Source organism: Stenella coeruleoalba (assembly GCF_951394435.1).
Source record: "Stenella coeruleoalba genome assembly, chromosome: 7".
Taxonomy (NCBI): domain Eukaryota; kingdom Metazoa; phylum Chordata; class Mammalia; order Artiodactyla; family Delphinidae; genus Stenella; species Stenella coeruleoalba.
Genome location: NC_137153.1, coordinates 113,056,337 through 113,084,305, shown reverse-complemented (window position 1 = coordinate 113,084,305; position 27,969 = coordinate 113,056,337). Strand labels below are relative to the sequence as shown.

At 38.9% G+C, this 27,969-nt stretch overlaps 1 protein-coding gene across 6 annotated transcripts in view; it reads left to right on the top strand.

The window, feature by feature from the left end:
- MAPKAP1 (MAPK associated protein 1) overlaps window positions 1-27,969 on the top strand; it is a 230,461-nt gene that overhangs the window by 87,731 nt on the left and 114,761 nt on the right. For all 6 annotated transcript variants that reach the window (XM_079925849.1, XM_079925852.1, XM_079925850.1 and 3 more), the window contains one exon: window positions 11,230-11,402. In XM_079925849.1, the coding sequence (XP_079781975.1) occupies window positions 11,230-11,402 (173 nt within the window). The remainder of the gene's footprint in view (window positions 1-11,229; window positions 11,403-27,969) is intronic.

Genomic DNA, 27,969 nt, shown 5'->3' with positions numbered 1-27,969 from the left:
TACTGAATTATGATTCAGTGAAATTTTTGAATTATATCATTAAGAAACATTGAGTCTTAAAGTGCTTAAAACAGTCATGAACCTACTACAGTATATAAATTTGTGGGTTTTAAAAAACTATTCAAAATCAAGGACACAATATAACTTTTAAATTGTATATTGACATTTAAAACTTTTGAAACATTTAACCAACTGAAACCCTGCAAGAAGTGAATATGATCGATGCACCTGAATTATTTCCTTCAATATTTATACAATTTTATATTCTCCAAATACTTCACTATCTCTGGAATTAAATTGTCCTTGGGGTACTTGGAGGGTTGTACCAGATTTTCCATATAGTTTAGGAGGATGATAATGGCTATACTGTAACCTTTTCTAAAGATACATCATCTAGTAATGGAGCCAAGTATACATTCCCCATTGAGTTTTAATTTTAAAAGTTGATATTAAATCTTAAAAAGACTCATTGTATTATGATCATTGATAGAGTTTAAAACATGTAACTCTTCTTTATGGTTTCAAAAAACCTATTTTTACTTTTAAAGCATATTGCCTTTATTATATAAATGATTTAATAATGAAGAGGTCCCTAAACTTACCCTAGGTGATGGGGCTTAGTTCATGCAAATTACCTTTCCCTGATATTCTCATCATTATAGAACCCATTGTTTGTATAATTAAATGCAAAGTGCTGTGTAACATTAATGATCTAAAGAATCCCACAATGGCCATGAAAATTCAAAATGGACACTTTACATCCCATTATGCTTTCAGATGACTGGATTGTGCTTGTGTGAGAGCACCTCCTGGTACAGGCTATAACCATCCTGAGGCTGAATGAGAAGAGAATGCTATGGCTCTTCTCTCTGAAGAAATAGAGATCTTTTCCTATTGCCTCTGCTTCTCAACCTTGTTTGAAGGGACTTTTTGTTGAAGATCTGCCTGGTCTGAGCAACAGCATAAGTAAAAGTAATAAGAAATAATTGACACTGTATGACAATTTGCAGTTCACAGAGCATTTTAACATGCTTTATTTTTGCTTCGTACGTCCAGTGAGTCTATTGAGGTAGTCTCATCCGTGTTTCATGACTGAGGAAATTGACTTTCAGAGATGTTATGGGCTTGCCCAAAGTTACGCAGCTCAAGGCTGGAAGGACTGGGTGCAGACCAGTTCTGTAGACTCTGCGGAGAGGTCCTAAGCAAACATAATCATAAAATGTCATGGTAAAAACTGACATTTTCAAGGACTGCTTTCTGAATTTAGACTTCGAGAAAACGGTTTTTATTCCAGGTGCAGTATGGGTAGGCTTTCTTTTTTTCCCTTCATCCTCCCTCCTTCCCCCCCACCCCCCATTTTGTAAAATTTCTTACCTGTATTTAAACATGAATGATTGCTGGTCTTTCAGTCGATGTCTTGAAAAAAAGAATTATTCAAGGCTATTACTCAAATTTCACTTGATAACAGATTGCGTAAACCAGTAGCTCTAGGCATTTCTTCTTAAAGTGAGAAAAGACAGGACATCAAACTATGGCGGGTTTATTTTAAATGGGGAGGCTCCTTGAGAGCACCAGCCCCCTTTCTTGTTTCAGGTGCGGGACTATAAATTTATATTTGTCACAGATGTTACAGAAAGAAAATTCAAGAAAATCATCAGCTTAGGAAAAGCCGAGGGAAATGTCACTTTCTATACTGTGCTGTACGCTGAGAAGGGTTACAGCGTGGCTCATACTGCAGTGTTTAGGAACTGAGCTACTTTGTTTGAGGTCCTCATGTATGTGAAGGGGTGTCTGTGGAAGTGGAGGTAAGTTTGTTCCAGGTTTCTGAGGGCTAGAACTAAGATCAGTGAGGAAAATCTGCAGAGAAAGTGTCCCTCAACGAAAAAAAAAAAGTTCTAGCCGTCAAAACTGTTTGCCTGCAGACTGAAGCCAAGGGTCCACTTCAGAGGGTGGCAGGGACCTCATCAGTGGAAGCTGTTCAGGAGACGTCGTAGGACAACCGTTTGCTGAAACTCTTTTGAAAATTCCCTGCAGTTTTAAAAGTATGAATGGTAATAAAGTATTTTTGTTTTTTTTTGGTTTGTTTGTTTTTAAGTCTATGAATGTAAAAGTAGAGGGGAAAAAAGGCAACTTAATGAACAGCCAACATTTCCTGAGTATTTACCGTGGACTAGGCACAGTGATAAGTGCTTTACATGCGTAGTCTCATTGAATCCTTTCAACAAATCCATGAAGAGGTACTTTTATAATACACTATTTCTGTGTGGAAATAGTGACCCAGAAAGGTTAAATAAAATTGTCCAAGGACACACAGTAAGTGGCATTGCTGAGAACTGAACCCAGGTCTTTCTGACTCTACAACTTATACTTTTAACCACCACACTGCAATGCCTCGCTTGTCCCAATTAATAGAATAAGGATCCTGGAGGTACCCAGACCAGAACTTGACCTTGTTAAAGAAAGAGTGACAGTTGACGTTCTTAATAATAAAAGCTTAATGGAACCAAGGTTGGTGATTCAGAGAAAATTGAGATTTTGTCAATTTGATCTTAAACTTAACTTGTCAGAAAATACAGTGTCCAGTGACAGACTGTAGGAATGTTTTTGACAAATTAACTTGACTGCAGGTGCCAGATCAGGGAAATGATAATTTAATAGGCTTTAAGCATTCCTGATTTATTGAGGGTTAAGATAGCACTACAAAGCCAAGCCCCTAGTTCTGAATGGATTTGTCATAGAATTTTATGCAAAATCTATTCATAAGTTCTGTGCCACCATTTTGAATGTACAAAAGTGAGTTCTTTGCCTGAGCTCATAAAGCCAGCACTTACTGAGAGCAGAATGCTTCAGTATGGGGTTTGGGGTTTTTGTTTCCTCTTCATGTAGCCATGGTCAATTAAACCTGGCTTAGACCAGAATTAGGCTTGATTTTGTTTAAAATCCTTACTCTGATTAAATGAAGTCCCTAAATCATCATCAGAGTAGTGGTAATCTGAGACCCCTGTACCAAGTCTGGGTATCATGTTATTAAAGACTAGGCCATTTGTAGACTATAGCATTCTTTGGTCCTTGTTAAGGGAAGAAGGTACTGGTGGAATGGAACTGCAGCCATTATTTAAGAGAGTTTTAAGTTTTGAAGGCTACAAATAACCCTTTTATCAATTTGCATCATTATATTGTCGGGATACACTGATATATTTATTTCTACCTTAAAATTACATATAATGATCTGCTTGTGCAGTTGTGACTAATGGAATAATGTTGCCTGCTTTTTGTCTCTTTAATTGCAGAAGCCAAGCTGTCTATCCTTACTCTGTTCCTTTCCCCTGACAGAGAAATTGAACACTTAGCAACAGTTTTGAGATCTGATATTCAATTTATTACTGACAAACCTTGATGTTAAGTAGTGCTGTTAACTGAACCTTCTGTCCTTAAGACTTAATTCAGCTAACTCACTTGATATGAATGTTTCTTAATTCAGGATGATTTGGAACTGAATGCTATCTATTGTTCTTCCTGCTTCCCTCATTTTGGAAATTAGCAGGTACATAATTTTGAAATCAACTTTATGATAGGCAGCAAAATGTATATTATTTTAATTAATGGGATCAGATGGGAAAAAAATCTGGCACAGATGTAATGTTTTAATTCATCATGTTGAAATTCTGTGTATTTCATTTCTGTACCCATTCATATTCCATATATAGAAGTTATTTTAAATTTATTATCTTTACATTTTATGAACTAATTATTAATTGGGTGACCTATAGTTCATAGTACTGATATTTCATGATTGGCTTAGAGACACTTTTTAAAAAAAGTGAGCTTTTGCAGTATATATCACAAGCCACAAAGCACTGATACTCTTTGGCCTAGTAATCTACTCCTTAGAATATATGTACAAACATTTATAGAAGAGAATGTTTCTGAGAATATAATTCACAATAGTGAAATATTAGAAACAACGTCCATTTAATAATAGGGGAACAGGTTGATAGTACCTCTGTATGCTATAATATAATGCAAGAGTTTAAAAATCATGTGTTAAAAGAATATTAATCATTCACTCCATCGATATGTGTAAGTAACTACTATATGTCATCCCTATGTTAGGTGCTGGGGATATTTTAGAGGAGAAAGAGGGCTCCTGAAGAATGGCCTGGGAAGTGGAAGAGGTATAACCAGTTTACCTGGGATACGAGAGAAGTGCTAGGTGTGGTGGGTCCATTTTGAGAGACATTCTGAGGACTTCTTTCAATTCAGTAAGCTAACACCACACCCCTGCTATATTCTTTGCCCTTGGAGAATACAAAATGGGTGAGATACAGTTTTTCCCTTTACAGTTACATGAGAGGGTGGGGAAGGAGGTTGTAATGGTAGGTAGAGAAAAATGAAGCCATAAGGCTATGCAAGTCAGTTTGTTAGGGGGCAGAGAAGAGGAAATTAATTTCGACTTCCACCTTCTAGGAAAAGGAGACATTTGAATTGAAGGACAGAAGAAGAGGTACACTTCTTGATTAGCGGCTATGTGTCAGGCATTTTATATACATTTTATTTGCTTTTCTAAGTAAGGGAATGGAGGTTCTGAGAAGTACAGATACCTGCCCAATGTCTCAGGTCTAGCAGCTAAGGAAGTGGCAGAGTCTGGATTCAAACCTGGATCTGGCTGACCCCAAATCTATGCTCTTAACTTCTCTTCAATATACTTCATTGATGATACATTGGGACCAGATTGCAAAGGGTATTAATTGCCATGCTAAAGAGCTGGAATGCTAACACTGGGGAGAGCCATCATGTATTCTCAGTGATAGGCATGTTCAGTGATTAGAGAAAAATCGCTTTGATAGCAGTAAGGAAATTAAGATTTGGAGAGAGGAGAGATTTTAGAGACAGGGAGATAGTTGGGAGATTGCTACAGCAGTCTTGCTGAGAGATGATGAAGCTTGAACTAGGGCAGTGGCATTGAGGAGGAAGATTTGAGAGATTTTCAGAGACATTTGAAAGATGAGACAGAAAAAAGAGTTAAGGTTCTTAGCTTGAGTGACAGAGTAGGTGGTGAAAGCCTTAACTGAGATCAAATATAGAATGAGAGACAAGCTGAAGGAGGAAACAGGTCTTGGACATGTTGAGTTTGAGATTTGGGCTGCATTTGCTAGGCCATCAAGTCATGGACAGGCCATGTGATATGAACTCTGGAGTCTAGTTGTCTTCATCAGTTGCAGTTGTGTTGAGGAATAGTTTTGCTTCAGAAATACTTTTCTTTTTGTTCTAAAACCTGAATTAGGGCCATTTCCTGATTTAGGGGCTGCTCTGGAAAGAGTTGTTCAACTCCAAATTAGTTAGCTCGATATGGGTTTATTACTTTTCATTTTTCTTTGGTAAAAATTACTTAACTTGCCGTTGAAAGGTGTCTGAGTTAGATTTTCAACTTATTTTTTCCAACAGCCTGTCACAGCAACTGGCACATAATGTGTCCTTAGTAAATTCTGCTGGATGCCTTAACATAGGCTACATTTTCAAAGTTGATCCTCTCTTTCTCTTACCTAAAACTCTTAAGCTCTGTGTAGTAGTTCTTTTTTTTTTTTTTTTTTTTTTTTTTTTTGCGGTACGCGGGCCTCTCACTGTTGTGGCCTCTCCCGTTGCGGAGCACAGGCTCCGGACGCGCAGGCTCAGCGGCCATGGCTCAAGGGCCCAGCCGCTCTGCGGCATGTGGGATCTTCCCGGACCGGGGCACGAACCCGCGTCCCCTGCATCGGCAGGCGGACTCTCAACCACTGCGCCACCAGGGAAGCCCAGTAGTTCTTTTTATCCCCTTTTTTCTCATTTAATTATAATATTTACTATTTTGTTTCTAATTATAAAAGTAATAACATGCTTGGTATAGAAAGTGCAGAAAAATATAAAGCAGAAAATTAAAACTAAACGCTCATAATCCTTTGTCTCAGGGAGAACTCATATTCACTTTTTTGTATATTGGTATAGAAGGTGTTTAAATACAGTAAGTGTCTTTTCCTTGGGCTAGTGGTTCTATTGGATGGAAGGGTAAGGTTTTTATTTTTTATTTTTTTATCTGGGAGGCCTTTTCCAACCCCCTTTAGTCTGGGTTGTTTCTGAGCTCTCGTAATAGCCTGTACTTTCCCTCTTAAAGCTTTGATCACAATGTACAGTATAGACCTTCAACAGACCATGAATTTGATGAAGGTCTGCATTTTGTCTTACTTAATTTTGTCTTCAGAGCCCAATATGGTGTTTCAGTGGGTGTTTGTTGAATGCATGAGTGATTGGGAAAGATGGAGCTAAACCAGTTTTCCCTGTCTCTCTGGTGACCCTTTCCTTGTGCTCTAATTATGCCTCCATTTCCCCACTCCTGTGGAACACATAAATTGCCATGCAGTGAATCTGTATATGATCTTTGTTTATTGCTGGTTGCTTTTTAATAGTTAGATGTTACTCTTTGGAATATTGCTTGCCTTGATGTGTGATGAATACTTTTAATTCTTTGGTCACTTTTTTTTTAATAAGTTAATTACTTTCTATTATATTGATGGATTGTTTTATGTTTTAGATGATTCTCTCTAAATATTGCAACACAGGGACTATTAGATAGAGCTAACTGCCACCACCTTTTGAGTTTTTTCAGAAGAGGCTCCTTATTAAAAAATATATAATTTCAAGGTTTGTGCAAGGCACTTTTCTCCTGTCATCAGTGCCTCAAGATGGAATTAGAAGATTAAAAAAATAAAATGCTTCATTCATTTAATAAGTATCTGCTATATTTATTCTCATAGTTTTCCCCACACTTGCTATTTCACTATGAAATGAAGAGGGTAAAGGGATGGGTAGGAGTACCATATAACTATCTGCTTTCATTTCCTAAACAGTGGTGACTTGCCTGCAGTCAGCTGACAGTGGCAATGATCTCTGGAGTCTCAATCCTTACCGGTTCTCCTTGGGCAGCCCCTCAGAGTGCTCCTTCTGTAGGAGACTGCTTTAGGCAGTGCTGTTGGCATGTTTGTGAGAAGGAGGGGGAGATGATTTTCAAGCCTTGGAGAGTGGGAATTGATTATATTTAGGATAACTTTAGTGAAAGAAGGTGTTGATGTTTAAAGTAGAGGCCTTTGAGTCAGACAGACATGGCTTTGAGTCCCGGCTCTTCACTTTGGTTATGAGATCTTGAGCAGATGACTGTAGTCTTATAAGCTTTAGTTTTATCATTTTTATTATGAGGGTAATGATAGAACCCTCCCTCTTATAGTGATTGTGAAAATTAAATGAGATAACTTAGGCAAACGTTTAGCAGAGTTTATTTAGCTCTAAATAAATGCTAGTTTTTGTTATAATAATAGGTATTATTATTAGGGCTCCTATAGCATCCATCTTTGGCCTCATGTGACCTTGTAATAGACTTGAGTAATAGAAATGGGTCTGATTATAAAACTTAGGTCCTTTCTAATGTACTGTGCTGCATTTCTAAAGCACTTTATAGTTTGCAAAGTACATTCACATTTGTCATTTCATTGAATCTTTGTATCTTTAGATATTGTGATTCCTATAGCCCCTCAGCTCCAGTTCTTCAGAAGAAGGAGGAGGAATAAACAGAAATAAGGAGAGCAGTGACAGCAATTAGGGGTTCTGAAAATGAGGTTGAGAAGAGAGTGGTAAGAGGGCCATAAACCCACTCCAGAAAGATTGCCACTGTTTTAATTTTAACCTTTTGACTGCCTGACAGGATCAAAACACTAGCTGTTTAGAGACATCTTTTCTAGTCCTTGGAGTTACTACTTCCAAGCTGAAAAATACACGCGCACGTGCTCGTGTGTGTGTGTGTGTGCGCGTGCACGCATGTGGATGCGTGAGAGGGATAGGGAGAGAGCATTATGTAGGAGAATTACTTTTTTATTATTTGCTTTATAACGTAGACAACTCAGTAAAAAAAAAAAAAACAGAAAAAAACCCCAGTGGATCTAATATTAGATGCTGGGTTATTTGAGAAGTGGAATCTCTCTAAAAATGTTTTTTAAACTGATTTTATGTATTTCCTTACCCTAGTTCTGATATTTTTTCCCACCTTATTAGATCGATAGAATTCTGTATAGAGTGTTAAGGAACCACTTGATTGCTCAAGTCCCTCCATCTCCATCTGCTATCAGGAAACAGACCCATAGAAAAGGGCAAGTGAGATGGATGGAAGAAACTAACATTTATTGAGTTCCTACCATGTGTCCCAGTAGGCATTTGACTCATTCATGCATTCATTCTGTAGTTCAACAGATTTTTTTTGGAGAGTCTTCTGTGCGCAAGGCACAGTGCTAGCCATTGTGTATAGAGCAGTAAACAAAGCAGACGTTACTATGATTCCCCTCATGGAAGCTCAGAGGCTAGTGGGGACGGCATACACTGAAGATGTACATAAATAAGTATATAATATCAAATTGTTAAGTGCTCCGAAGGAAATGAACAGCATATGTGTGAGAGGATAACTGTGGAAGGGTCTTCTTTCTATAGGATTATCAGTGGAGGTTTCTCTGAGGAGGGGTCATATGAGCTCAGCCTTGAATAACAACAATAATAATAATCCTCACAAGAGTCAGTCCTCTGATAGATAGCACGTCCTATTATTATCATTTTATGTATGAGGACATGGAAGAGCAGAGAGTTAGGTAATCTGCCCGAGGCCACATAATAGAGGATGCAAAAATCATGAGAAAGAGCCTTCTAGATACGTGAATCTAGCAGTAGCACTTGCTATGGCCTTAAAAGGGGAAGAAGCAGGCAAGGTACACACATTCAGGGCACTTCTAGAAGGCTGGTGTAGCTGAAGCACGGGGTTGGGGGGTGGGGGGAGAGTGGCAGTAGATGATGTTGGAGGGCTAGGCAGGGGTCAGATCACGCAGCACTTTGTTGCACACTGCATGGAATTTGGATTTTATTCAAAGTATCATAGGAGCCACTCACTGAAGGAATTTCAACAGGAGTGTAACATGATCAAATTTGATGCTGCAGTTTGGTATCCACAGATTCAACAAACTGTGGATCCTATAGTACTGTAGCCCATATCAAGTGAAAAAAATTCACGTGGAAGTGCACCCTCGCAGTTCAAACCTGTGTTGTTCAAGGGTCCACAGTATTTTTCATCTGTTGGCAATACACGAGGGAAGGACAGGAGCTGAAGGTCAAGAGGTGAGGTTCATGGGAAGTTTGAGGAGAGAAGCAAAAGCATGCGCTAGTGGTCTCAGGTGGGGTGCAGGTTGGATCAAGAGATATAATAGGCTTGCTATACAGTGTTGAGTGTCTGTTTGAGGTTTATCATCATGAATTTAAAGTAAAATCAATCTGTACAGTTACATGATTTTTCTCCAGTGATGTTTAGCTGGGCAATGCAGAGGGTTGGGTTCATACAAGATTGGGGTTCTGTGAATTGTGTCCAGTGGAGGAAGAGAGTATAAAAACTGTATTTGCAAAGGAACGATTATAATGGCTCATGTAATCTGGAGGGTGGTATTGGGAAATAAGGGTGACTGAAAGATAATTAAAAGGTGGTGGTTCAACAGATTATAGGTTGGAGAATTTGAGGGACTACTTGAACAGATGAAGTAGAGGTATATTGAAGTGTATTCAGATTTTAACCCTGTGGTCTAGTGGTTAGGATTCGGCGCTTTGACTGCCATGGCCCGGGTTCAATCCCTGGTCCAGGAACTGAGATCCTGCAAGCCGCATGGTGCAGCCAAAATTTAAAAATAAATAAACAAAAGTAAAATTACAAAAAAAAGTGTATTCAGTGAGTGGATGTTCTAACTTGAGATTTTGGAGTTAGTGCAGATCTCTGGTGTACCCACCACAATAAGTGATTTGAGGTGGTGGATGAAAAGGCACTGGGGATGATGTGGTCTAGGGATTGAGGCACTTGCGTATTGGACACATTGTTCTTTTAGATGAAATTGCCAGGAATGGTGACAGGAATTGGGGTGGGAAAGACTATGAGCCAAGAGCTCAGGCCTTCAGTGAGGGAGGAGAATGACCAAAGAAAGGGTGGTGGGTAACAGAAAAGGAGAGGGAGAGGATGGTGTAGTTGGATGACTTGGGTCTCAAAGGAACAGGGGTTTTTGTAAGAAAGGAGAATTAATAGTTTGGAAGTAGCAGGAACAAGAATACCTACTCCACCTCCTGGCCTTAAGGATTTGGGGGTTAAAAAGAACAAAGCAAAAGAGTCTTCTGGACAGCAGAGGAAGTAGTATCCTTATGATCAGCAGGTTTCAATTAAGGCAAAAAGGTGGAGGGAATGTTTTTTAAAAAGAAGTAATGATGGGGCTTCCCTGGTGGCGCAGTGGTTGAGAGTCTGCCTGCCAATGCAGGGGACACGGGTTCGTGCCCCGGTCCAGGAAGATCCCACATGCCGCGGAGTGGCTGGGCCTGTGAGCCATGGCCGCTGAGCCTGCGCGTCCGGAGCCTGTGCTCCGCAACGGGGGAGGCCACAACAGTGAGAGGCCCGCGTACGGCAAAAAAAAAAAAAGTAATGATGTATGGAAGTTTGCTGATTAGTGCAGGAGTTCCAGAGGAGAGTGGAGGGTTTGGGAGGGAGGAGAAAGAGGTGTGTGGGAGAGATTAGGGACATGTAGATCAGTGTGAGTATGGTTATTAGGACAGTAATAAGACCAGAGACCCTTGAACTTCAGTTCAGATGAGTGAAGTAACAGATGTACTGCGTAATGGAATTAGCCCCCCATCGTCTCTGAGAAGGCAAGCCCCTGGTTCCAGTACTGCTAAATGCTTCCTTGGAGAATATGGCAGCCTATCCCAAGGTCTCAAGGAGTGATATGGCAGTTTTCAGGGAGGGCAGTTTATGCCAAGGTCTGATGATGACTTTTCCAAGGTCACACTGAATAAGTAACAAAGCAAATCTCCTGATACCAAACGTTAGGTCTGCTCACCACTCTGATTTGTTTATTTTAGTCGTAGTGCTCATTTACCTTACTGCTGGCAGAGCTGGATCCATTAGAACATTAGAAAATTAAAATTAAAGAAGAAGAAAAAAAACCCTTAAAACTAGACAATGTTTCCACTTTGGGACCACCCCAGGCTCATACGCTGGTATGTGCAAAAGGGATGAGAACACAGGCCCTGTGCGAAAAGGATGAGAACACAGGCCCTGGAGGGCAGTCGTTGTAGCTCAGTAGGGTCTGCATGACCGGAACTGTGTGCTTTACCCTCATGCATGTGCTCTGTCCACAGGGTCATGTAGGCACAACAGCAACCAAGAAGATCGATGTCTACCTCCCCCTGCACTCAAGCCAGGACAGACTGCTGCCAATGACCGTGGTGACAATGGCCAGCGCCAGGGTACAGGATCTGATCGGGCTCATCTGTTGGCAGTACACAAGCGAAGGACGGGAGCCGAAGCTCAAGTAATCCTCCCTCTTTTTGGCTGCTCTAGTCTCTGGCTGTCTCCTGGCCACCCATGCTGCATTCTGGGCCCGGTCAGTCTTTCTAGGCTTTGGCCTGGGAGCCAGACGTCCACACTGATCCAGGTCAGGTTGCTCACCAGATCTTGGGCCTGTGTAACTCAGGCTTATCTCAGAGAGTTTGCTTGCAAACAGACTGATAAATTTGTGAATCCAGACATGAGGAAATGCATTTTAGCAGGATCCAAACCCTTTTATGATGCTTGCTGATAAAAGGAGCATGGGCAGTAGTGGAGGGAACTAGTGTTTGTTGAGCACCAGTCATGAGTTGGGCATGGTGCTGGGCACTTCATACCTGATTTCTCATTTAATTCTCCCGCTTCCTGTGAGGTGAGCATCATGATCCTCATTTTGCAGAGGAGGAAGCTCAGGATCAGAGAGTTGTTATTTGCTGAAGTTTACACCAGTGGGAGATGACAGAGTCAGAATTTGTTTTCCAGTCTGCTTGATGCCAAGATTATTACTTTATTTCCTTTTGGTCTGAATTACAGTTTTCTTTGTTATCAGTCAGTGATCAATTTTTCTCTCAATTACTAGACTCTATTCCTCATTAAACTATTATATTAAAAACGTAGTGCTTGAAAGTAGAATCTCTATATCTGTACATCATAACTTGAACTTTAAAGTGGTTTGCTGCATTAGTTCTCCCATATTTGAATTTCTTATCTGACAGGCATCCTCTCCTAGTTTTATGTGCCCTTCCCAGCAGTAGGGTTTGGGATACAGCTAAATGTAGTGGATGCCTTCATTTTGGAAATGGATTCTCATGGAGGCTTTCTCTTCTCACATTTTGAGTTAGAATGGTCCAGTCTGTTAGATGTGTGTGTGTGTGTTTCCTTTAGGTACATTAAATTTGTACTTAAAATTATTCTTTCAGGTTCTCATTGACATTGCCCTCCACTTTGCCTGAAAAAATTGTGGATATGAAGATAATCCTTATTGCTCCTATGGCAATAGAAAGCCTTTTCAACCAGGATACCATGTAGGCTCAGAAAAGTGTTGAGTCTGCAGCTGTGCTCAAGGCTGAGCTATGGTGTTGTCCCTTTTCAGCGTGAAGTGGAAGCAAGCAAGTGCTAGTTACCTGATGTATGTTGTCTGAGTTAATCCTTAGAACACTGCTTGATGCAGGAACCAAAACCAAGAGAGGCAAAGGAGCTTGCCCAGGGTTACACAGCAAGTAATAGGAGTTGAACTGTGACATACATTTTACAGATGAGGAAACTAAAGTGTAGAGAGGCTAAGTAACTTTTCTAAATTACACAGTAAGTGGTAGAACTGGTATTTAATCCCAGGATTTTCTTTTTAATTGAATGAACGATTATTTAACTTCTGTAGTGCTTTACAATTTCCAAAAGTTTCACACACGTGATTTCATATAATTCCATATCCCTTTTTTCTCCCTTCCCCTATATTGCCCCTCCTTCCCTCTCCCCACTGATAACGTTTTTTCTCTATATCTGTAAGTTTGCTTCTTTTTTGCTTTATTCACTAGTTTGTTGTAGTTTTTAGATTCCACGTATAAGTGATAGCATATAGTATTTGTCTTTCTCTGACTTATTTCACTTAGCATAATGCCCTCCAAATCCATCCATGTTGCTGCCAGCGGCACAATTTTACTCTTTTTTATGGCTGAGTAGTATTCCATTGTGCATATATATACCACATCTTCTTTATTCATTCATCTGTTGATGGACACTTAAGTTGTATCCATGTCTTGGTAGGTGTAAATTGTGCTGCTTTGAACACTGGAGCACATGTATCTTTTCGAATTAGTGTTTTGTTGTTTTTCGGATATATACCCAGGAGTGGAATTGCTGAATCATATGGTAGTTCTATTTTTAGGTTTTTGAGAAACCTCCATACTGTTCTCCACAGTGGCTGCACCAATTTACATTCCCACCAACAGTGTAGGAGGGTTCCCTTTTCTCCACATCCTCGTCAACATTTGTTATTTGTTAAGCCCAGGAATTTCTGGCTCAGGAGCCCCACTCTTCACTATTACTTTATAGTCCTTACCATGGAACTCTGTTATAGGTGATATTAAAATATTTATTGAGTTCATGCTTAGTACAGGCACTGTGCTAGATCTGGAAATACAGGAGTGAAAAAGGCAGTTTATGCCATCAAGGAGGTTATTGTCAAAGGTAATAATAATAGACAATAATAACACAATACACTAGGCAATGATAATACAATACTATAATAATCCAATACAGTAGCACGCAAAATCCTGAGAAGCTCTGACCCCATACTTGGTGGTGAGACTGGAGTCATGAAAAGCAACCTTGCTTAAGCGACATCTAAACTGAAACCTGAAGGAGTAGGAAAAGGTGATGCAGAGAAGTTGAGAGGAGGGTGCTCTAAACAGAGGGAAAAGCACAGACTTGTGGTTATGATGACCCTTTAAGTTCATGCTTTAAATTCTATATTCTGCTTCAAATGCATAGTAATGATAAATGGAGTATGTTGTTGACATACTTGTATTTTTTTTAATTTTTTTTTTTTTTGCGGTACGCAGGCCTCTCACCGCCGCGGCCTCTCCCGTTGCGGAGCACAGGCTTCGGACGCGCAGGCCCAGCGGCCATGGCCCATGGGCCCAGCCGCTCCGCGGCATGTGGGATCCTCCCGGACCGGGGCACGAACCCGTGTCCCCTGCATCGGCAGGCAGACCCTCAAGCACTGCGCCACCAGGGAAGCCCTATACTTGTATTTTAATAACCAGTTAACTGTGGACTAGGAACAGAACCAAGTTCAGAAATAGGCAGAGTGTGCTGGGAGTTGATTCTTTCAGAGCATTACTTCTAAAGGAACATGCTGTGAATGAGTTTACCAGTATGTGAAATACTGATTTTTCTCAGGCTTCAGGGCAACTAGGTGGTCTGAGGGTAGTCAGAGCCTCCAGCCATCATTTCTGGGTACGGAACAGAGTCATCCATCTATCTGTGTGCCGTACAGATGCTGTTATTTTCTAAGTATCCCAAGATGTCAAAAAAAGTGGGAAACACTGCTTGAGGGTATAGGGACCAAAGGAACTTCATGCCTGGATGGGGACTAGACGAAGTCTCACTGCTGGAAACTAGGAGCTGGGGTGGGATTGTCCTGCCTATGAAAAGAAACTGAACAAAGCTGCCTGGGTCTGTGGCTCGTTTCAAGTTTTGTTTCTGGGGTGGCAGGGGAATAAGATAGCAGTGTGACCAGGAGCTGGCCACGATGTGACTGGGTTTATGATATCCCTAGTGTCCCTAGTATCACCGAAGGATAGGAACCCTGAGCTGCCAGTGTAAGACCTGGCTCTAGACTGGAGGCCTCTGCTTTGATGAAGATGGAAGACAGTGGCATTAGACAGGGAGGCGTGAGAGAGGAAGAAAGGGAGAGAGAAAAAGAGAGGAAGCATTCCTATTCAAGAAGAGCTAGCAAATTAAAATTCCAAAGCAAACCAGTATAACTAGTACTAAGAAAGAAAGACAATAATCCGGAGAAAAATTCACACCCAACAAAATTATAATAAAGCAATCTGAAAATAAATTTCAAATAAACATATTTAAATTCATCAGAATGATGAAGGAATAACACCCATGGGTAAACTTCTAGGAAGTTGTGAAACAAAACTGAGCAGATGAGAATCAAGAGGTGGATTTAGAAAAGAACCAATTAAAAGTTCTGGAAATATAAAATGCAGTTATGAAAGTTAAAAAAAAAAAAGTATGTTGGATAAGCTTTAGACTGGGCCCAGTTAAAGAGGAAATGAATTGAAAGATAGTACTAATGAATTCAACTCAGGATGCAACACAAAGATACAAAGAGATACAAAGAAGGAAAGGTAAGTTAAGAGACATGGGGGAAAGATAGAGAGCCTCCCATATGTGAAGGAAAGAATAGAGGGAACAGCAGGGAAACAATATTTGAAGAGCTAATGCCAGAGAATTTCCCGGAATTGAAGGCAGATAAGAATGAGTCTTCGTATTAAAAGCACATACAAATTAAGTGGTGCAAGGATAGACTTTTCAACAAATGATGCTGGGCAGTTGGACATCCATAAGCCAAAAAAATAAACTACAACCTAAACCACATGCCTTGTATAAAATTAACTCAAAGTGAAATTGCAACTTAAATGTAAAATGTAAAACCATAGAACTTTTAGAAGAAAACAAAGGAAAACATCTTTGGGACTGAGGGCTAGATGAAGAGTTCTTATACATGACACTAAAAGCATGAGCCACAGTAGAAAAAAAAAAAGATAAATTGGACTTCATCAAAATTTAAAACCTTTGTTTTACAAAAGATCCTTGGGGCTTCCCTGGTGGCGCAGTGGTTAAGAATCCACCTGCCAATGCAGGGGACACAGGTTCGAGCCCTGGTCTGGGAAGATCCCACATGCTGTGGAGCAGCTAAGCCCATGTGCCACAACTACTGAGCCTGCGCTCTAGAGCCCGCAATCCACGAATACTGAGCCCATGTGCCACAAATACTGAAGCCTGCGCATGCCTGGAGCCCATGCTCCGCAACAAGAGAAGCTACTGCAATGAGAAGCCCGCACACCTCAACGAAGAGTAGCCCCTGCTTGCCACAAGTAGAGAAAGCCCACGCGCAGCAAGGAAGACCCAACACAGCCAAAAATAAATAAATTAAATAAATTTTAAAAAATCTTTTTTTAATTAGAAAAAAGAAAAAAAGAATCTTATTTCCTTCTCAGTCCAAAAGCTGTCAAGCAGACATTCTGCCATCTCCTTTCCCATGGGTGAGAGTCTTCAGCTCCACCTGGCAAAAGGGGGTTGGGGAGGAGGGTGGCAGTGAGTCAAACAGTAGAATTTAAGGCAAAAACAACATCAATAGGGATATTTTGGTAAACTACATAATGAAAAAAGGAATAGCCCACCAAGATAATATAATAATTCTGACTGTGTATGCATCTAGCAACATAGTCTCAGAATATTTTAAGGTAATTTTAAGGAGCATCCTTGACTGATCCACAGTCAGAACAGGAAATTTCAATACCTACTATCAGAAACTGATAAACAAAGCAGACCAAAGATTAGTAAGGCTAAGGAAGATTCAAACAATTTAATTACCAATTCTGAACCCCCCAAATAGAGATTATTTCTTGTACTAGTTTGTAAACCTTTGAAGTTGAGTGTATCTTATTAAGATTTATATTCCTGAGTGTACCTAGCATGCTGACATTTTAAAACAGTTGCTCTGTAAGTATATGTTGAATTACAAAATTACGTTGACTCCAAAGAAGCCATGGTCTTTTGAAAGTTTTTTGCACCTCTTACGTGATAGTGGATTTCTCAGTTCTGTTTGATATAAGACAGTCTATAAAGTAAATACCTGGGATCTCTTCCTGTCAGGAAGTGAAGTACAGGTTTATTTTCTTTCTAGCTTGTTTGTACTTAAGTGTTGGAATAGATCCTTACTTGATCTTTTCCAGTGGGTTGGCCCTGTGGAAGAGCTCTTCATTCACAGTGGGGCAAATTGCTAGATGAATGGGAGAGCTTTCCTTTATTTTCAAGAAAATTATTTATTTGAGAAGGTTGTTCTCCTGTCTCTGTGCCTTGAAATATGTCTATGGAAGTAGGCTGTGGCCTCTGGGAAGGAATGGAGAATTGGCTGGAATTCTTGGCTTCCTTGACTCTTACACTTGTTAATTCTTGAGCAGGATTGAAGTGTGGTATTTAAGATAATTTCCTGCTTATTTTGTTGCACTGATTTTGGAGGAAACTAAAATCTATTTGGAAGAAGCTAAATGAAATCATTTCAGTCTCTAGGTAGTTGAATATGTAAATTTTGACTTTGTTACGTAGATTTATGTTTACTGAATGTTGACCAGAAAATGTGCCCTATAAAATTTATGCTTAGAGATTTATCTATATTTGGGAGGCCTACTGTATAATAATGTTTTATAAATATTCTACAGATTCTGGAAAAATTATTCTCTATAGGTTACAGAATTCAATATATACTTATTAAATCAGCATTTTTAATTACTATTATGTTCTTAACAGTTTTTGACTATTTTTAGTCCATGAATGATTCAGAGAAATGAATTAAGTTTCCTGTGTGTGTATGTGATTTTTCTCCTGAGATTTCAGCGGTTTCCACTTTATATATATATATATATATATATATATATATATATATATATACATATATCAGTGCACAAAAAGATTCATGCATTTCATATCTTTATGTACCTTTTTCAATGTAAAACAGTCCAATTTGTTTTATTTATGTATTGTGCCCTGCCTTTTTCTTTATTTCAGTAACAATGAGCTATTTTTTCCACTGTTCTTCTTTGTACTTCTCCAGTGTATCTTTGTTCAGCCTTTTACCTTTGCCATTTTGTTTTAGCTATGTTGAATACCTTTGTGAGGTTTTTCCTTTTTGGCCCATTCAAGTCACTGTCTTTTCATAGGGAAGTTTATCTTACTAACATTTATTATAACTACTGACATGTTGGTTTCATGTTAGTCTACTTGTTTTTTTTTTTAAATTATTAATTAATTTATTTTGGCTGTGTTGGGTCTTCGTTTCTGTGAAAGGGCTTTCTCTGGTTGTGGCAAGCGGGGGCCACTCTTCAGCGCGGTGCGCGGGCCTCTCACTGTTGCAGCCTCTCTTGTTGCGGAGCACAGGCTCCAGCCGCGCAGGCTCAGTAGTTGTGGCTCACGGGCCCAGTCGCTCCGCGGCATGTGGAATCTTCCCAGACCAGGGCTCGAACCCGTGTCCCCTGCATTAGCAGGCAGATTCTCAATCACTGCGCCACCAGGGAAGCCCAGTCTACTTGTTTTAAGCTTTGTTTTTTATGCTTTCTTTGTTTTCTTTATTTTCTATTTCGAATTTTTTTACAGTTCTAAAGCCGGTTACCTTTAAATCTCTTTAATAGACTTTATTTTTTAGGGCAGTTTCAGATTTACAGAAAAATTGCCCAGAAATTATAAAGTTCCCACATTATCTCCTTCCTGCCTCTCATTTTTCCCTATTAGTGGCATCTTGCACTAGTGTGGTACATTTGTTACAATTGTTGAACATATGCTGATACATTATGATTAAAGTCAGCAGTTTACATTAGGTACACTTTGTGTATTGTACAGTGCTAATTATTGTATCATACAGAATGGTTTCACCAGCCTAAAAATGCCCTGTGTTCTATTTATTCATCCCACTCCTCTCACCTCTGGCAACCACTCATCTTTTTACTGTCTCTGTAGTTTTGCATTTTCCATAATGTAGGCTACTTGGAATCATTCCATATGTAGCCTTTTCAGACTGGCTTCTTTCACTTAGCAGTATGTGTTTAAGGTTCCTTCATGTCTTTTTCTGGCTTGATAGCTCATATTTCATATGGTGACTAATACTCCATTCTATGGATATACCACAGTTTTTCCATTCACCTACTGAAGGATAGCTTGGTTGCTTCTACTTTTTTTTTTTTAGCATCTTTATTGGAGTATAATTGCTTTACAATGGTGTGTTAGTTTCTGCTTTATAACAAAGTGAATCAGCTATACATATAAATATATCCCCATATCTCCTCCCTCTTGCATCTCCCTCCCACCCTCCCTATTCCACCCCTTTAGATGGTCACAAAGCACCGAGCTGATCTCCCTGTGCTATGCAGCTGCTTCCCACTAGCTATCTAATTTACATTTGGTAGTATATATGTGTCCATGCCAGTCTCTAACTTCGTCCCAGCTTACCCTTTCCCCTCTGTGTGTCCTCAAGTCCATTTTCTACGTCTGCATCTTTATTCCTGTCCTGCCCTTAGATTCTTTAGAACCATTTTTTTTTGATTCCATATATATATGTTAGCATACGGTATTTGTTTTTCTCTTTCTGACTTACTTCACTCTGTATGACAGACTCTAGGTCCATCCACCTCACTACAAATAACTCAATTTCATTTCTTTTTATGGCTGAGTCATATTCCATTGTATATATGTGGCACATCTTCTTTATCCATTCATCTGTCGATCGACACTTAGGTTGCTTCCATGTCCTGGCTGTTGTAAATAGTGCTGCAAAGAACATTGTGGTACATGACTCTTTTTGAATTATGGTTTTCTCAGGGTATATGCCCAGTAGTGGGATTGCTGGGTTGTATGGTAGTTCTAGTTGTAGTTTTTTAAGGAACCTCCATACTGTTCTCCATAGTGGCTGTATCAATTTACATTCCCACCAACAGTTCAAGAGGGTTCCCTTTTCTCCACACCCGCTCCAGCATTTACTGTTTGTAGATTTTTTGATGATGGCCATTCTGGCCATTCTGACTGGTGTGAGGTGATATCTCATTGTAGTTTTGATTTACATTTCTCTAATGATTAGTGATGTTGAGCATTTTTTCATGTATTTGTTGGCAATCTGTATATCTTCTTTGGAGAAATGTCTATTTAGATCTTCTGCTCATTTTTGGATTTGGTTGTTTGTTTTTTTGATATTGAGCTACATGAGCTGCTTGTCACTGTTGGAGATTAATCCTTTGTCAGTTGCTTCATTTGCAAATATTTTCTCCCATTCTGAGGGTTGTCTTTTCTCTTGTTTATGATTTCCTATGCTGTGCAAATCTTTGAAGTTTCATTAGGTCCCATTTGTTTATTTTTGTTTTTATTTCCATTTCTCTAGGAGGTGGGTCAAAAAGGATCTTGCTGTGACTTATGTCATAGAGTGTTGTGCCAAATGTTTTCCTCTAAGAGTTCTATAGTGTCTGGCCTTACATTTAGGTCTTTAATCCATTTTGAGTTTATTTTTGTGTGTGGTGTTAGGGAGTGATCTAATTTCATTCTTTTACATGTAGCTGTCCAGTTTTCCCAGCACCACTTATTGAAGAGGCTGTCTTTTCTCCATTGTATAGTCTTGCCTCCTTTATCAAAAATAAGGTGACCATATGTGTGTGGGTTTATCTATGGGCTTTCTATCCTGTTCCATTGATTTATTTCTGTTTTTGTACCAATACCATACTGTCTTCATTACTGTAGTGTTGTAGTATAGTCTGAAGTCAGGGAGCCTGATTCCTCCAGCTCCGTTTTTCTTTCTCAAGATTGCTATGGTTATTCGGGGTCTTTTGTGTTTCCATACAAATTGTGAAATGTTTTCTTCTAGTTCTGTGAAAAATGCCATTGGTAGTTTGATAGGGATTGCGCTGAATCTGTAGATTGCTTTGTGTAGTATAGTCATTTACACAGTGTTGATTCTTCCAATCCAAGAACATGGTATATCTCTCCATCTGTTTGTATCATCTTTAATTTCTTTCATCAGTGTTTTGTAGTTTTCTGCATACAGGTCTTTTTTCTCCTTAGGTAGGTTTATTCCTAGCTGTTTTATTCTTTTTGTTGCATTGGTAAATGGGACTGTTTCCTTAATTTCTCTTTCACATTTTTCATCCTTAATGTATAGGAATGCAAGAGATTTCTGTGCATTAATTTTGTATCCTGCTATTTTACCAGATTCATTGATTAGCTCTAGTAGTTTTCTGGTAGCATCTTTGGGATTCTCTATGTACAGGATCATGTCATCTGCAAACAGTGACAGCTTTACTTCTTTTCTGATTTGGATTCCTTTTATTTCTTTTTCTTCTCTGATTGCTGTGGCTAAAACTTCCAAAACTATGTTGAATAAGAGTGGTGAGAGTGCGCAACCTTGTCTTGTTCCTGATCTTAGTGGAAATGATTTCAGTTTTCCACCACTGAGAACGATGTTGGCTGTGGGTCTGTCATATATGGCCTTTATTATGTTGAGGTAAGTTCCCTCTGTGCCTACTTTCTGCAGGGTTTTTATCATAAATGGGTGTTGAATTTTGTCGAAAGCTTTTTCTGCATCTATTGAGATGATCATATGGTTTTCCTACTTCAGTTTGTTAGTATGGTGTATCACATTGATTGATTTACGTATATTGAAGAATCCTTGCATTCCTGGGATAAACCCCACTTGTTCATGGTGTATGATCTTTTAATGTGATGTTGGATTCTGTTTGCTAGTATTTTGTTGAGGAGTTTTGCATCTATGTTTATCAGTGATATTGGCCTGTAGTTTTCTTTCTTTGTGACATCTCTGTCTCGTTTTGGTATCAGGGTGATGGTGGCCTCATAGAATGAGTTTGGGAGTGTTCTTCCCTCTGCTATATACTGGAAGAGTTTGAGAAGGATAGGTGTTAGCTCTTCTCTAAATGTTTGATAGAATTCGCCTGTGAATCCATCTGGTCCTGGGCTTTTGTTTGTTGGAAGATTTTTAATCACAGTATCAATTTTCAGTGCTTGTGATTGGTCTGCTTATATTTTCTATTTCTTCCTGGTTTAGTCTCAGACGGTTGTGCTTTTCTAAGAATTTGTCCATTTTATTGGCATAGAGTTGCTTGTAGTAAATCTCTCATGATCCTTTGTATTTCTGCAGTGTCAGTTATTACTTCTTTTTCATTTCTAATTCTATTGATTTGAGTGTTCTCCCTTTTTTTCTTGATGAGTCAAGCAAGCAGTTTATCAATTTTGTCTATCTTCTCAAAGAACCAGCTTTTAGTTTTATTGATCTTTGCTATTGTTTCCTTCATTTCTTTTTCATTTATTTCTGATCTGATCTTTATGATTTCTTTCCTTCTGCTAACTTTGGGGGTTTTTTTTTGTTCTTTCTCTAATTGCTTTAGGTGTAAGGTTAGGTTGTTTATTTGAGATGTTTCTTATTTCTTTAGGTAGGATTGTATTGCTATAAACTTCCCTCTTAGAACTGCTTTTGCTGCATCCCATAGGTTTTGGGTCATCATGTTTTCATTGTCATTTGTTTCTAGGTATTTTTTGATTTCCTCTTTGATTTCTTCAGTGATCTCTTGGTTATTAAGTAGTGTATTGTTTAGCCTCCATGTGTTTGTATTTTTTACAGATTTTTTCCTGTAATTGGTATCTAGTCTCACAGCATTGTGGTCAGAAAAGATACTTGATACGATTTCAGTTTTCTTACATTTACCAAGGCTTGGTTTGTGACCCAAGGTATGATCTATCTTGGAGAACATTCCATGAGCACTTGAGAAGAAAGTGTATTCTGTTGTTTTTGGATGGGATGTCCTATAAATATCAATTAAGTCCATCTTGTTTAATGTATCATTTAAAGCTTGTGTTTCCTTATTTATTTTCATTTTGGATGATCTGTCTATTGGTGAAAGTGGGGTGTTAAAGTCCCCTTCTATGATTGTGTTACTGTCAGTTTCCCCTTTTATGGCTGTTAGCATTTGCCTTATGTATTGAGGTGCTCCTATGTTGGGTGCATAAATATTTACAGTTGTTATATCTTCTTCTTGGATTGATCCCTTGATCATTATGTAGTGTCCTTCTTTGTCTCTTGTAATAGTCTTTATTTTAAAATCTATTTTGTCTGACATGAGAATTGCTACTCCAGCTTTCTTTTTGATTTCCATTTACATGGCATATCTTTTTCCATCCCCTCACTTTCAGCTTGTATATGTCCCTAGGTCTAAAGTGGCTCTCTTGTAGACAGCATATATATGGGGCTTGTTTTTGTACCCATTCAGCCAGTCTGTGTCTTTTGGTTGGAGCATTTAATCCATTTACATTTAAGGTAGTTATTGATATGTATGTTCCTATTACCATTTTCTTAATTGTTTTGGGTTTGTTATTGTAGGTCTTTTCCTTCTCTTGTGTTTACTGCCTAGAGAAGTTCCTTTAGCATTTGTTGTAAAGCTGGTTTGGTGGTGCTGAATTCTCTTAGCTTTTGCTTGTCTGTAAACATTTTAATTTCCTTGTTGAATCTGAATGAGATCCTTGCTGGGTAGGGTAATCTTTGTTGTAGGTTTTTCCCTTTCATCACTTTAAATGTGTCCTTCCACTCCCTTCTGGCTTGCAGAGTTTCTGCTGAAAGATCAGCTGTTAACCTTATGGGCATTCCCTTGTATGTTATTTGTTGTTTTTCCCTTGCTGTTTTTATTATTTTTTCTTTGTATTTAATTTTCAGTAGTTTGATTAATATGTGTCTTGGTATGTTTTTCCTAGGGTTTACCCTGTATGGGACTCTCTGTCCTTCCTGGAGTTGGGTGACTGTTTCCTTTCCCATGTTAGGGAAGTTTTCAACTATAATCTCTTCAAATATTTTCTCAGAACGTTTCTTTTTCTCTTCTTCTCTGGGACCCCTATAATTCGAATGTTGGTGTGTTTAACGTTGTCCCAGAGGTCTCTAAGACTGTCCTCAAATCTTTTCATTCTTTTTTCTTTATTCTGCTCTGCAGTAGTTATTTCCACTATTTTATCTTCCAGGTCACTTATCCGTTCTTCAGCCTCAGTTATTCTGCTATGGATTCCTTCTAGAAAATTTTTAATTTCATTTATTGTGTTGGTCATCATGGTTTGTTCACTTTTTAGTTCTTCTAGGTCCTTGTTAAACGTTTCTTGTATTTTGTCCATTTTGTTTCCAAGATTTTGGATCATCTTTACTATCATTACTCTGAATTCTTTTTCAGGTAGACTGCCTATTTCCTTTTGTTTGGTCTGGTGGGTTTTTACCTTGCTCCTTCACCTGCTGTGTGTTTCTCTATCTTCTTATTTTGCTTAACTTACTGTGTTTGGGGTCTCTTTTTCGCAGGCTGCACACGTTCGTAGTTTCCGTTGTTTTTGGTGTCTGCTCATGTTTTTATTCTCTTAACAGCATTTTTGGCAGAGCTGAAGTTTTTAATGTTAATGAACTCCAGCTTACCAATTTTTTTACATAGATTGTGCTTTTGGTGTTATAGCTAAAAAGTCATCACCAAACCTAAGGTTACCTACTTTTTCTCCTATGTTATTTTCTAGAAGTGTCATAGTTTTGTGCTTTACATTTAGGTTTCTGATCCATTTAGAGTTGATTTTTGTGAAGTGTGTAAGGTTTGTGTCTAGATTTCTTTCTTCTTTTTTTCTTTTTTTCTTCTTCTTAATATCCAGTTGAAAAAACCATCCTTTCTCCATTGAGTTGTCTTTGCTCCTTTGTCAAAGATCAGTTGACTATATTTGTGTGCATCTATTTCTGACCTGTAAGATTTTTTAAAACATTCCTTAATTTATATTTCTCCACCAGATTCAAGAGTGAAACACTATCTTTGTAAAAGAAACACCCATTTGTAAAAGAGAAAAAAATAAAATTCAGTGAGGTTTTACCCTGTCAAGAACTTGAGATGGGAGGTATGCACTTGTTCTTGACAGAAAACCACATTTATTTTACTTCATAGATAATTTAAGGGATTTTTAAGAATAATTTTGACTAGTCTTAATTTTTTTTAAATAAATTTTTATTTATTTTATTATTATTTTTTTTGGCTGCATTGGGTCTTTGTTGCTGCACACGGGCTTTCTCTAGTTGCAGTGAGCGGGGGCTACTCTTCATTGTGGTGTGCGGGCTTCTCATTGAGGTGGCTTCTCTTGTTGCGGAGCGCGGACTCTAGGTGAGCAGGCTTCAGTAGTTGTGGCACGAGGGCTTAGTAGTTGTGGAGCACGGCCTTCGTTGCTCTGCCGCGTGTGGGATCTTCCTGGACTAGGGCTCGAACCCTTGTCCTGTGCCTTGGCAGGCGGATTCTTAACCACTATGCCACCAGGGAAGCCCTGACTAGTCCTAATTTTTATGCAGAGATTTCAGTCATGTGTTGTGACTCCATTGTACACTAGAATAGCCATTCCTTGCCTTCTTCTTTTCAGGTGTCCCTTAGACATTCAACGTATTTCACTGGTCTCTTATTTACTATTGCTCTTCATTAGGCTACTGACAGGTGAAGTACTGATACTAAAAACCTGAAGAATTTTGCTGTGTCATACAAAGCTGGTGTAGTATACTTTGGAGATTATCACAGTGCTCAGTGAGTGGAAGTTTATGGCTATAGAGCAGTGCTGTCCAAATGAAATGCAATGCAATCATTTCACACCTGTTAGAATGACTGTCATCAAAAAGACAAGATATAACAAGTGTTGGTGAGGACGTGGAGAAAAGGGAACCCTTATGCACTGTTGGTACGAATGGAAATTGATACAGGCACTATGGAAAGCAGTATGGAGGTTCCTCAATAAATTAAAAATAGAACTGCCATATGATCCAGCAATCCCACTTCTGGGTATGTATCCATAGGAAATGCAAACAGGATCACAAAGAGATACCTGCACTCCCACGTTCATTGCAGCATTATTCACGATAGCCAAGATATGGAAACAACCTAACTGTTCATATATGGATGAATGGATAAAGATGATAATGGTGTATATATACACACAATGGAATATTACTCAGCCATGAGAAAGAAGGAAATCCTGCTATTTTCAACAACATAGATGGACCTTGAGGACATGATGCTAAGTAAGATAAGTTAGACAGGGAAAGACAAATACTGTATGATATCACTTATATATGGAATCTAAAAAAGCGGACACATAGAAACAGAGATTAGAATGGTGGTTACCAGGGCCTAGGGTGTGGGGGAAATGGGGAGATGTTGGTCAGAGGTTATAAACTTTCAGTTATAAGTTCTTGGGAACAGAGTACAGCACATTTGAAAAGTTGCTTAGGTTGCCAAATGTTCTCACCATGATGGAGGTATTGGCTAATACTACTTGGTAGTAATCATTTGGTAATACGTAAGTGTATCGTATCAACACCTTAAACCTGTACAATGCTATATGTGAATTATATTTTAATAAAGCCGGAAAAAATGTATAATACAAGCTACAAATGTAAGCCACATTTACAATTTTAAATTTTCTAGTAATCACATATTTAAACATTTCCAAAAAGCAAGTGAAATTAATTTTCATAATATATTTAACCCATTATATCCTAAATATTATCACTTCAACATGTAATTGATATAAAAATTATTATTGAGATTTTTAATGTTCTTTTTTTTTTGGTCACGTATTAAAATCCAGTGTTTATTTGCTATTTACAGCACATCTCAATTCAGACTAGGACTCAGTAGCCACATGTTTGGAAAGTGCAGCTGTAGAGTATGCCAACACATGATACAGCCATGCAGTGGATTTCACTGTGGATTCACTTCATTCTCATAGAGCCCTTGGGAAACTTGGTGGACCGCCTAGATAGTTGAGGTTTATCTCATTCAGTATCGAGGTTTCTTTATTTTTGTAATATTTCATAGAAGCTCACCAACATGTGTTAACATTTTCCTCTGCCTTCTTAATCAGTATGTAACACAGTGGTTAAGAGTGTGGGATTCAAAGTCATAGTCTGGGTTTGCATTCTGGCACTAACCATTAGGGTGATCTTGGATGAATTACTTCAGCCCATGTATTCCATTTTTCTCATGTGTAAAATGAGGATAGAAACTTCCTATCAGGGTGGTTATGAAAATAAAATGAGAAGATACATGGCACGTGCTCAGTAAATGTTTGTTTCTGTTGCTGCTAAATACTGTAACTCCAGCAGCTACTACTGCAATGAATACTTGTATTAGTTCAGCAATAGTAGCATAATTTAGCCCTTTCTTGATGAGTCAATTAATGGTACCATGCTATGATACAGTGATGCCCTTGTGGGCTTATGAAAGTATCTGGGAACTTTTGACTTTACATTATACGTTTTCTGACAACTTAGCAATTTGAATTCTTTATACTCCCCACACCACCACCCCCACCCCACCCCCCCTTTTTTTTTTTTGCTGTCTGCATGCCTGCCACTGTCTACTCTCCTTCCATTTCTAGGTTGTTGCTTCTCATTTATACTCCTTAGAGTCTTCATTGAGAACCGTTTACCTAAATAATACAGCCTAAGGCGCCCTTCCCATCTGACCCTCAGCTATGCTCCCGTACATTCTAACGCATCGCATTCTTTAACTGGCAGCTTCTTGACACGCGCCATGTCTGCTTTTGCTGTTTCCTTAGAAATGCGTTTCTCACTCTTCTTTTGATATCCTGCTTAATCTCAAAGACTTAAGTCCCTCATCATTTCTTCATTCAGCAAATATTTATGGAGTTCCAGGCCCTGGGTATCGAGGATAAAATGGAGAACAAGAGAAATGCAATTGCTGCTCTCAAAAAATTTACAGTTTGGTGGGGAAGAAGAAATTATCAAGTGTAATAGCACTTTGTAACTGGCTCATTTCACTTATCATTTGTATTCATTCATGCATTCAGTAAATATTTATTGAGTGTTTGCTACGTACCAGGCATTTTGCTGGGTGTACAGTGGTGAGGGGAACAAGACATAGTTTCTCTTTCATGAATTCTACAACCTAGTGAGGGAAATGGGCAAATAATTAAGCCAAATAATGTTTGCTTAGAAGCTGAGTTAAGTGCTCTGCAGGGAAGGAATGCCATTTGTGAGAGCCTCACCTGGGAACCAGGGAGGAATTCCCTCAGAAAGTGATGCCAGGGGCATTTGGCAAGGGAAGGCTCCTGGCAGATGGAACTGTGTGGCAGTGATGCTGTGGCAGGAGGAAGCATGCTGTGGTCAGGGAACTTAAAGACATAGCAATAGAAACTTTCCAAAAAGGAGCTCAGACAGAACAATATAAAGGTCTTGCTTCTACCTAAAAATTAGTGGACAT